The sequence below is a fragment of the Oryzias melastigma genome, linkage group LG8 (genome assembly GCF_002922805.2).
Source record: "Oryzias melastigma strain HK-1 linkage group LG8, ASM292280v2, whole genome shotgun sequence".
Lineage (NCBI taxonomy): Eukaryota > Metazoa > Chordata > Actinopteri > Beloniformes > Adrianichthyidae > Oryzias > Oryzias melastigma.
Genome location: NC_050519.1, coordinates 16,333,789 through 16,346,268, shown reverse-complemented (window position 1 = coordinate 16,346,268; position 12,480 = coordinate 16,333,789). Strand labels below are relative to the sequence as shown.

The 12,480-nt window shown below is 39.3% G+C and overlaps 1 protein-coding gene across 1 annotated transcript in view; it reads right to left on the bottom strand.

Annotated features, from left to right (window-relative positions):
- grin2aa (glutamate receptor, ionotropic, N-methyl D-aspartate 2A, a) overlaps positions 1 to 12,480 on the bottom strand; it is a 195,718-nt gene that overhangs the window by 12,543 nt on the left and 170,695 nt on the right. The window contains exons 12-13 of the mRNA XM_024271483.2: positions 9,095 to 9,184; positions 7,031 to 7,128 (exon numbers count right to left, since the gene is read on the bottom strand). Coding sequence (XP_024127251.1) covers positions 7,031 to 7,128; positions 9,095 to 9,184 — 188 coding nt within the window. The remainder of the gene's footprint in view (positions 1 to 7,030; positions 7,129 to 9,094; positions 9,185 to 12,480) is intronic.

Here is a 12,480-nt window from a genome sequence, read left to right as displayed (position 1 = left end):
AAAAAAAAACAGCAGACAGACTTAGATTTCACACTTAATGGTGTTTACAGGAAGTATACCAGGGGTGTCCAAAGTCAGTCCTTGAGGACCAGTGTCCAACATGTTTTCCAACCAACCTGCCATTGAAGCTCCTTATTGGCCTAACACACCTGATCCAGATAATCAGCAGCAGATAAGGCAGGGTTTCTGGAAAACCAGTAGAAGGCCGGCCCTTGAGGACTGACTTTGGATACCCCTGAAGTATACTAAAGACAGGTCTGTACGTGTTCCTGGCCTTGAGGACCATATTCATGAATGTTTTCCAACATACCATGCTCTGGCATGTTCCAAGATCTTCTACACTGGACATACTTGAACCAGGTAATCAGCTATGAGTAGAGATTAGATATCTGGAAATCATTCAGCCCTCAAGGCTTGGAGTTGCCGTTCCTTGTTTAGACCCTTGCAAAAAAGGCCTATTTGCTGTATCGTCATTGTAGGAATGTTGATTGGACTTTTTGATTGGTGTACCAATTAAAAAGAATATGTTCAGCTCATTTTCACACTGCAGGCACCCCCCCACCCCCCACCCCCATATTATTTATTGTATTATTGCATCAAGTTTGAGGATGAAATATTTTCCGTTCCTAATATTTTGTGGTTCATGTTCTTCTAGAGTTGCACTTACCATTTTTAAATTGGAATACACTGCCCTTCTTTGCCTTTGATGACTTTACTGTGGGCCAATGGAAACTATGACTTCCTAATGAAATGCAGACTGTCGGATTGACTTGTATATACGGAATTTCTCTTTTATTTCTTCTCACATAGTGACTTTTCAATCATCTTTGACAATGTATTGTCTCAACTACCAAGAAATCTGTAATTCTTTGCTGGAATTAGTAGGGACTTTCTGGTACATGGAGACTCAAGTCTGTTAAATGTATTTTCCAATGTATTTTACTTTATGTTCTTAGTACGTTTTTTTTTGGTAGTACTAAATATAGTACATTTTTTTTTAATCATAGTCCCAACTCAAGTCTTTTGTCCTCAAAAAGCTCCATGCAAATGAGGCAATGGTGTCATCTAGTGACTTCTAGACCAGCGAGTAGCTGTTTTTCTTCCTGAGGAGTTCACAACACTGACACTAAAGTTCAGCCCCACTTTTCACACAAGTCAAGCAAATCAGAAGATATACTGCAAACCAAACAGTCCGGTGCAAAAGCCACTTCATGGTGCTTTGAATTAGCGATCTACACCATGGATAGGTACCTGTTTTTTGACATTTAGTACCAGACCACAGAGAAAATACATAACTTAGATATTTTGCGTTTTATTTTTTATTTTCTTAAGTAAAACTACCAGATTCTTTTCACCACAACTGTCTATGACACAGGTCAAGGCAGTTGCCTTGCCTTGGACGTTTGACCCAAAAGGAAATATAAGAGATTCTGTTCAGGGAAAGCAGTGGCGAAGATGTTGATCAACTGGAAGCAGATGAGATTTGCGACAGCTATGTGGACTACGTTAGGAAACCAGGTGGCGATGATGACGACAGTGATGGCTTTGAGCTTAGTCGTCATAAAAAAAGTGATTTTGTGATTTCGGTAGACTGATGTCGACCGATGTGCCCATGCCATTACTACCCTGCGTGTACTGAGTGCATTGAAGGAAAAGGTAATTAAGAGTGTTCTTGGAATGTGTATGCTAGCCTTATTTAGTGCAGAGGTTATGAATACATATATATCACTAAGAGGTGATTTTAGCCCCTATCTTGTGGGGTCTAGAGGACCCTAGCCTTACATTGACGTTTTATCCCTCCCATGAGAAAGGTGGATGTAGGTGGGCAGAATTTCCTGTCTGCCAAGGACACAAGTGAAAATAAAAAATAATTGAAAAAAAAGTTCAGCACACTGTCTTGTGGGGTCCAAATGACCCCACTGCCAACGTCAAGATACTTAGGACAGCACAAGGAGTACAGTTAATTTCTCTGGTGAAAGCAATATTTTAATGGTCATTTTTACCCACTAAAAAAACACTCTTTTTTGTTCCTCTCTCCCGTAGCTGTTTGAAAAGGTGTATGTGCCTTTGCCAGGGAAGTCTCATTTGTTCCACAAATGAGTGGACCAAAGACCAAGTTTCCAGAACTATTATTTTATTTTTTAAGATTTTTTTTGTCCTCATTTTCCTAATTTTTCAGTAATTTTCAAGAATGTTTTTAGCATCTTCCTATGTTTTTATTTCCATTTTGTTACACATACCACCGTTGAAATTAAAAGGAAACCTCTCTTATTATATGCTGTCATATTTTGATCATTTTCTTATGGCAAGTACTTTTGTTGGGTATATTATGTCTGGTAAAAATGTATTTTTAATAGCAAAAGTGTTGTAGAATTCAGAAAATCCCACGATTTTTCAAAATCTTAAAGCATATATTCTATAATTCCTTTAGAAAGTCTTTTCTTTCTTTTGTTTGTGAGAGTGCTGTCTGAATGTCACCAGCCGGCAGGCTCACAGTCCCCATCCATGTCGCCAGATAGGTCAAAGAGACTGCTTCTGACGTGTTACTAAGCGAAAGGTAGAAAGCAACAAAGCCCTTATCTTTTCTCATTCGTCTGTCTGTCTGCGCACTCTTCCCCGTGTTTCCCCTCCCACCGTGGCTTCCTCTGTGACATTTGGTGCGCGGCTAATCCAATCTATGTCATTCAGGGCCGGATAACTAAAGCTCCCAGTGAGAAAGACAAATATCATGGTGGTGCTCTGCCACATGTCTTGGAGGCCAAGACATCTTTAAGTGCAGCTGAAGAGCATTTGTCTTGTGCAACATTTCTAAATATACCAAAGGCTAGAGTTCAGGGCACGTCTCCTCATGTTTGGAAATGGGAACTCTTTGGAAAGCAACAAGTCTCTCTGTCTCTTCTCTGTCTCTTTTCTCTCCTCGTCTATATACTGAGATGCACTGCTGTTGGGATTTTCATCTGTAAAGTCAAGCAAGTGAACAGTCAGCTCCAAGAAAAAAAGGAGGACTGGCTAAAAAGTACCACAGACATATCTGAAAGCACAAAGGGAAGCAAAACTTCAAATAAAAATAAGAAGTTATTTTGTGTTCTTGCTCATTTTTGTAGGCTTTAGGAGATCATCTATTCCTGAGATAATCCATCCCACCTCACAGGTGTGCCACATCAAGATGCTGATCTGACATCATGATTAGTGCACAGGTGTGCCTTAGACTGCCCACCCTGAAATGTGCAGTTTTGTCTCAGCAAAATTCCACATATGTCACAAGCATTGAGGAAGCGTGCAATTGGCATGCTGACAGCAGGAATGTTAACCAGATCTGTTGCTCGTGTATTCAATGTTCATTTCTCCACCACAAGCCGTCTCCAAAGAAGTTTCAGAGAATATGGCAGTACATTCAACCGGCCTCACAACCGCAGACCACGTGTAACTAAACCAGCCCAGGACCTCCACATCCAGCAGGTTGTGGAGGTCCTAGTTCCCTATCTCCTCTACCAGTGTTCTTCCCTTCGTTATTTTGTCATTGTGAGGCCAATAAACCATCACTGCTATTCATCGCATCTGACTCTGCTCTGGGATCTGTCTATTCGCCACGACAGTCTCAATGGTGCCACTGTTTCCCAAAGATCAGGGCTGCAACAAAAGTAACATAGATCACCTATACATTCTCTTTCCCAACTCGTCATATATGGACGTATAGTTAGGACCCTCTCTGCGTCCCTTTTGACGTTTTGGGTGTCCCCAACTCATCGCTTTTTGACGTTCTGGCTGTTCCTATTAAATCACAGATCTCCAACCCTCAGGACACGGTTCCAGGCAGGATAACAGAAGCAGAACCAGTACCAGGTTAAAGTACCGGTACCAGGTTAGGGTACTGGTCTGCATCCCAAGGGTTGAGGACCCCTGATTAGCGTATGCATTTTTCCCCGCCTGTGGGCCAGTGCCAAGTGCCCCTTGGAGTGGTACCAGGCCGCTGCCCAGAGGCTGGGGACCCCAATTTAATGAGAACAGCCAGCACATCAAAAAGCAACGAGTTGGGGACGCCAGAAATGTCAAAAAGTCAGGCGTAAGGGTGCCCTGACCATTCGTCCATAAAATTTGGAATCAACCACCTTGCTTGTTTTCCAGCTACCTCTACCCCTAATTGTCTAGGTCATGTATGGTCAGTCTACTAGAACCTTGTACCACCAGATCCAGCAACTTAAGCCTTCACACGTATTCACGCTGGTAAAATGATTTGTTCCGGACCAGGTCCGCATAATTTGTTCCAGATCAAGTCCCAAACCTTGCATTTGGTCTGTATTTAGACTTGGGTCTACCAAATATTTCTGTTCCAGACCAAAAGTTGTAAACAAAACCACGTGACTAAAGATCTCTTCAGTCATTGGCCAACCCACAAGGGTGCATGAAAACAAGAAGAGAAAGATGAAGGTGCTGCGGTTTGCTAGGATTTTAACTTATTCAAACGTTTTATTTTGCTGATCAACTTTGAACATTTATATAAAGCCCAGGTTCGACAAGTTTTACTGCTGCTTTGGTACTGTGGAAGCATAATGCAACGCGGTGCTGAGAATGCTACGGCTGGGAGGTACGCTAATAAATGTTTATGACATTGTCCGTAAAACAGTGTGAGAAGCAATGCGTGTTAAGTTAAAAGCTGTTTTATGAGCCTGCATTCATCCAACCAACCACATTTTAATGAGTTGCTGTTGCATTGCTGCTCCACGTTTGTCTGCTAATAACCGGCTATGGTGACCATTTTCGTTCAGTTATTTCGCTCCGGGACCACTTTGTATTCAGATAGAGGAATCTCAGAGTGAACGACAGTTCAGTCTGATTGGAAGCGAACTGAGACCACCTCTGAGAGCGGCTCTTAGTCCCGGACCAGAGTTCGCTTGCACATATGAGTCTGAGTCTGAAACTTTTATCCAGTTCCAGTTCTTGAACTCACATCACATGCCTGGTGTGTACGTAGCTTACCCTTGCGTGTTGTATGAATATTCATTATAACCTGTTGCCCGCAGCATGCACATAGAAAAAAATGCGCATGAACATTTTAGTATTACAGGCTCACCGATGGGTTCACGACATTAATTTTTCATGGGGTCCACCTGTATTCCACTTTACAGGTTTGCCTATTTTTTTGCCAATAGAAAAGGCTGTATATCCCAGTAGGGGGAAGTGGGGACTAAGGCTATACAAGCACGTGATTTAAGGGTTGCTGAAGAAAAGTGAGGGTGGTAGATATCAACAATAAGGATTTAAAATACACATTTTATGAAACCCATGTAGAGTGTCATCAAATGTCAAAGTATATTAGATCAATTTATCAGTTTTGAGTGAATGAAAAAAGATCAATAGAAGAAGTAAAGTGGTAAAATTAAGGCAAAAACACTCATCTGTTCCCTTTGATCTTATATCACTATCTTAGTGATCAAAGATCCTTGTATCCTAAGCTGACAGACTGTAGTGCCCTTAAAAGTGCTGCTGGCTGGTTTTGAGTCTGTTGTAACAAGAGACCTACAAGAGGAAATCATCAATAAATTTGCTGCCAAATCCAACACATCAATCCATCTTAATATGATTAGAAAGAATAAAGAGATTTTCACTGGAGGGCCTTTGCTTTATCCTGAAAAATGAGCGCGAGTCGACGTTATCGTGTTTCACCATCATAGACTTGGAAACATACTGAAAAGAAGAAAAATGTATAGCAATAAAAACTCCTGTGAAAACACAAACACATCTTCCATTAACTCATAGACATACTGCACTAATAAAGTGCTCCTTAGAGAGGATTTGAAAATGGCTTTACAACTGGATAATGACCGCAAACATTTATTAGAGTTTCTATTAACAGAGCGACAGCAAACCGCAAGAAGAAATGGTAAAATAATGCTACAGAGACTAATTCGGTCTCAGAAGCGAGCTATGAAAATGCAGAGAAGCAAAACAGGACCTGCGGCAGAAGTTTGTTTAATCCATTTCTCCGTATAGAGGCTTATTCGTTCTATAGATTATTTTGTTTAAAAGAGTCCAAAGAAGTTAAATATACCAGAACTATTTAAACAACTGAAGTTTTTTCTTGTTTGTCTTTCTCTGGATTTGAATAATTTAGCAAAAAGTAGACTAGTCTATACAAAAATCTAGGGAATTCACTTGAAATTTACTTTTTATACACTATGTGTGTGTGTGTGTATATATATATATATATATATATATATATACATATAGTGAACTTAATATGTTCCAATTTAGTATATAGTGGTAACCGATTTAGTATACTTAGCCTCTACTAAAAGTTAGGCAGTTTACGTGAAGCCTACTTTTTATGCACTATTTTATGTACTGCCTATATATATATATATATAATGAGCCTAAAATATTCAGATTTAGTCTAAAGAAGTATTCAGTTTACATTCTTCCTACACTATCCGCACATGGTCTATGGAGAGCATGTCTAAAGTCCAGCTTGTGGGCCAAATGGAACCCACGTTTAAATTTCCAACAACCCATAGGCTCCTTTCATAAAATCAAAAATAAGCAGCTGCCAGTACTGTCCCAAAAATTGTATGTATGATTTCTTCAGACATGCCGTCTACGACAAATGGGGTTAAAAACTGACTAGTTGACAATAATTTTATTAAAAACATATTAGGATGTATTGGTTGAAATGAAAAGTAGGCCATTGTGATACAATGTTATCTAAAAAGTTAATTTTAATTTAATGTTATTAAAATAGTTGAAAGAAAGTCAGGATGAATGGTTGGCCCTCAGACATTTCTACTACACCATAACACAAAGCATTAAGCTTATTGTGATATGACATCAGGGCCTAGTGACACTGAGAGTGATTAAATGGAATAGATTAATTTAATTTGTTACTGAAAAAACTGATCATCTTTTAGCTACCAACTCTACTACACCATTGACTTAGAATACTTGATTGTACTGTACAAAAAATACTTGTGCTGTAAAGAAAATGTCTTTTTTTTTTGTTGAAAATTGTGTATCCCAGCAAGATTGTGAACCCTACCATCTCCGATGATGGCCAGGATGGCCAGATCCACCTGCCGCTTCCAGTAGGAACCCTTTTGCAGAGCGATGCCATAACCAGTGGTGGCAAAGATGTACCTGCAGACAAGAGTGTCCACAAACACAAAAGCACACGTACATACGTTAACCTTTAAGAGCACGTTCTTTAACCTTTGTGTTGTTTTTCAATGCTGTCACTACGTTTCAACATTTCTTTCAAGCAGATGCCTTGTGAATAAAATCGAGCATAAATTTAACCCAGTGCAATGACTCCTCACATTGGAAATACAATGTTTGTATTCAAAACAAAAAGGAAAAACAACTTCGGGACAATCATCTTCTCTGTAATTCGTCATTGTGTCAAAGTTCTACTTCCTCTTTGTTTTTTGTACAACAATTAATTATGTCAGCCAAGAAACACATTTCATTTTATTTATTTATTTATATTTACCTGTTTTGTACATCACTTGAACAAGAAGGTAGAAACATTTTTCGTAGGGCAAATGATGTGATATTTTAAACCTAATATCATATTGTTTTGTATACATTACCTTGTTTTGTATTATAAAGCACATTACTGTTATTTAAAAAAAATAAAAGCTCTACTTTTGCACCATATTTCCACACTACAAGGCTCATTTAACTACACCTTATATATGAATTATCTGAGTTCATTCTAGTTGTGCTTACTGATGTTGAAGCAATTTTGAGAGGTACACATTCAAATGTCTTTTTTAATACGTTGCAAACAAGGTTGGGTATTATTGTAAATATGCTAATGCAGCTAATGTAGCAAATTGGACCTTTTTTTGCATTACTAACATGGTTGGGAGTTAACAAAGTCACAGTAACGTTTGTTTTAGGAGTATCAGTCTGTTTTTTGAAGGTTTCAACAAGATTGGGTGTTATTGTATATAAGCTTACGTGGCTAACATGTAGCAGTTTGGACTTTTTGTTTTGTTTACTTAAAGATTTTAAGTTAGCATAGTAGCAGTAACGTTTATTTTAGCAGTATCAATCTGTTTATTAATGTGTTGCTAACACCGTTGGAAGATACAGGTTTTGTAAATATGCTAACACTTCTGTAGCATGTGCTAAACGAGTTCTAGAGTTCCTGTGAACATGCTTGATAAAGTCTAACTGACTGATGGACTTATTTCTTAATATTTTCTCTCGCTGAATGTGTTGTTGTTGTTCAGTGTGCCTTATAGTGCGGAAAAAAAATACTGTACTTCTTTTGATATAATTAACTTAATATATAATGTAGGACAGATGTAGCTTACAATTCTGGGACAGTAATACTAATAGGTAAGAAATTATTTGATGTATTTATTTTACGAACCTAAAAAAATCTGTGGATCTATGACAGTTTACAGATTTTTTTTACAATACGATCTCTGTCGATACATTTTTTTGCCTAATAATCTCATAAATTAAGTCTTTGTCAAAACAAATCTGTTTTTCTCCTGTTTAGATTGTATTAGACCTGTGAGTGTGAACTGCAGCTGTAATGTGTTTATTTTGACTAGTTTATATGTGAAGATTATTTTAGCCACAGGTATGTTTGTAACAATTGAGTGTGTGTAGACAGGCCCCGCCCATTCCAGATTGCTTTTTACACCTGGTTCTTTTATGGTGTTAACCCCTTCTGTTTCTGTAAACTCCCCTCTTTTACCTTCTTTAACCTCCCACCCCCAACATCCTTTGCAATCATATTTTGCAATCATAGTTTTATTTTTGGAGGATGTTTGTAGATTTTTGCCTGTCATCCATTTCGACTGAAAAAAAATCTATGTTTTGTATGATACTAAATACCATAAATGAGGGTTTTTGTTTCATTTTGTGCTGAACTGAACACCATTCACTTTTGTAAACCTATAATTCAATCACCTCATGACTTTAAAGTGGTCTCGAGTTTTCAGTTTTCAAAGCTAAAGTGGAAGAATAATAACAAAACTAAGAACATCATATAAGATGTTAAAGAAGAAGACAAAGAGACTAAAGACCAACATTTTTAGCCTTTTGTTTTGACAAAGGAGACAATTAGGTTTTTAGCCGACGTTACCCGCTGCCAATGGTCACCAGTTTACATCCTTCATCTCTGCCAGCCATGTAGTTCAACACTGCAGCATCATAGATGAAGGCATCCAGTTTTCTGCAAAGAAAAGCAGAGTTAAGAAGACAAAAAGCAAAACAAAAAACAAGGTGCTTATATTGTTTTTCTGCATTATAAGAAGTGCACAGATTAGTAGCATAAAAGACCTTCTTTCTAGGAAGTTTTGTTATTCAAATCGATAGTATAGTAAATCCTCTCTGATAGGACTCCAACCTGACAGTGTAAAGCTACAGACACACTGGGAGTGTGACATACGTTCAAAAAAACACTAATACTACAGTCACAAATACAACTTCCACCACTCGATGGGGAGAGATTGGCAGAATCTACAACATGTCATCTTTGAAAATCAGCAGTCAGGCAGCCATCAGATGTGCAGAATGGCCCGCTTTTCATATAGCCCCGGGCTACGGGTGTCAGGAGTCAGAGCTCTGACTCCCCCTATGGTCACCGGTTCTAACTCACCTGGCTCCAATCTGACAATCACCCACCTGCTTTTTAAGCAGCAGACAGACCCTCAATCTGTGCGAAGTATTGTTTTGTGCCACCCTGTCTGCATTACTGAGCGTTTCATTCTGGACCTGCTTTATCTCTAATTGCCTGCCGCCTGCCCTGACCCTCGCCTGGACTCTGACTATTCTACTCTCTTCTATGATGCTCCCATTCTTGTGATTGACCTCTGCCTATCTGACCCTGATTTTGCTTTGTGGACTTTTGGCTGAGCTTAGTTGCTGTCTGAACTAATAAACCTGCTGCACGTGGAACCACCTGTCTGCCTGTTTGCGACAATGGGGCGTCTGGTAGCCCTTGATATGGATGGCTGCTGTCTGTAGACATTTATACATTTTCCACTCTGAGCTGTTGCTGGCTGGCGATTCCGGCTGCCACCGACTTCTGGCCGCCCAGCTATCATCCGATTTTGTAACGGCATTGTCACCGCCTGGACAGCCACTGCGCGGCCCCAAAATGTGCCCAGGCATCCACTGACCAATGTCAAAAATCGTCTGTCTTCACAAAATTTTTATTTTTTTCTCAAAATCATGTAAAAATGGGACTGCTACCTCCTGATTATAAAACCACCAAGCGACCACCTGCCAAATTTCCTGAAAAACTAGGATTTATGTCAAAGGCAGTGACATTTTTGGATATGTGACTGTGGTCTAAACACAAGTTCTTGAACGTGTTTAGCCCCTGGTTTTCACGCTTGACAAGCAGGAAGGGGCTACTCCTTCTTTTTCTATTTCTACTGTTTACTAGCGCATGTCCGCCACCTACAGTTGGAAGAGGTTTGGTACAAATCTCATAAATCTTGCTCTAGGCGTTTTCTTTCACAGTTCTATTTAGATTTATGAAAGACTTGGTGTCATAGGATTCCATCCGTGCACAAACTGCCAATATTAGGTTACTTCTATATGATTAATTTTAAAATGGTTGGCACTTGCATGGATTAACCCTTGTGCTATCTTTTGGGGTCCAGATGACCCTACCCTTATATTGATGCGTGATTCCTCCCATGACAAAGCTGGACAGGATTTCATGTCTGTCATGGACACCAGTGAAGATGATAATGTAAACTTGCCTAGGATAGAACAAGGTTTACACAGAATGCCATCCATATGTCACTACCAAATCCAAGTCCCTAGTCAAAGTTTGACCTGGTTTAACTTTCAGTGTGCGTTTAATATTTTGTATGTAGCATTTTGAAGGTGAAACATTGCGTAGACTTTTCATTGGAAGTTCTTACTTGAAGGCACATTGTCGAGGGCGGTGTGAACATAGCTTAAAGGCTACATTGAGTCCAGAGTGCTTCAACTATGAAAATATCTTACAATATCCTAGCATTTGCCCTGCACAAATATTTCCAGCTCTAGAGAAGTCCCAGCCTGGCATTTTCAGTGAAACTGACACCACTGGCTACATCTTCCTCTACATCGCAGCATCGGCACAGGCTCCCCCAAAACACTCAGAGCCCTTGCTAATAGTCCGGTGACTGCCTGGCATTTACTGAATGTCAGATCCAGCCCTCTAATGGAAGCTCCCAGCCGATAGCTTAGCTTTGTAATTAGCGAACGCCACATGTGTGTCCATACGTGGGGGGAGAGCGTGTCAGCTAGTGGATAGGGCTGCTTTCACAGAGGTGTAATTTAGTGCTGAAAGCTTCACATCGGTCCCACCTTCGTGTGAATAAACCCAAAAAGTAGACATTTGTTGAAAATGACACTGTTAGGATGACTTGTCAGTGAAATATACAACCACATTGTTGCCTTTTTATGAGTTTTTCTCAGCAGAAATAACATTTTCACGTCTCTTTCATACCTTGATCCAGTGGTTTTTGGGTTTACTTTAGTGAGGCAGTCATAGCTGGAAGAAAAAGCAACTCTCCCTTCAACAGCTGAGGGAGCAAAGAAAGACATTCTTTATCTATCTATTCATTTTTTGTAGCAGCTTAACCCCGTTTAGGGTCGCAGAGCCTATCCCAGCTGTCATCTGGTGTGAGGCAAGGTACAACACAGACAGGTCAGCACTCAATCAGAGCACCAACAAAGAGAATAAAAACAGCCCCGTACACTCACGCCTACAGTACATTCAGAATGACAAGTCCAAAAAAAAAAAAAACCTGAATGAATGAAATGAAGAAGCAACCAATAGACAGAAAGGCTCCAGAGGAAATTTTTACCTCTTAGCTTTAGGGCTACAGAGTTAACTACAAAAAACTGTTTAACTGATTTATCTAACAAAGAAATGTTCCTATTTTAGTTGAACTAGCTATTGCTAATAAACAAAAATATAGCTAATTTGTATTGTCATGATTGGTAACAGTTAAGATCTAAATAGCACTATATAGGGACCAGATAAATCTGATACAGTTCAGATTTTGTACAATTGCATAACAATGCACTGAAGCCAAAAATACTTTTAATTTTAGTTGGAATATTTTGCTTTTTTTTGTGATTTTGTGGATTTACAGACATACTGACTTGTTTTGTGTGGCACTTTCTCCCTTTGTTTATTCCATTTTTTTCACATTTTTATGAATGGCTTCAGGGTTCACTCATAAGTGTCCAAAAAACATTTTTGTCATGTGTGTCACAGTTCACTTGTTTGGTCTGCACCACAGTTCAGTTGAACCTAAAATGGGCCCAGCCATTCTGAGTCACAACTCCCTAACCTCTAAAAGATTATTTAGTGTGGGAATATTCAGTGCCACGGATTTTTACTAGGGATGTCCCGATCAGGTTTTTTGGGTCCGATCCGATTCCGAGTCATTCGATTTTGTGGATTTGATTCAAAAATAGGGAATAATGAAAAACTCATCAATGTGATAGTCAAAAGAT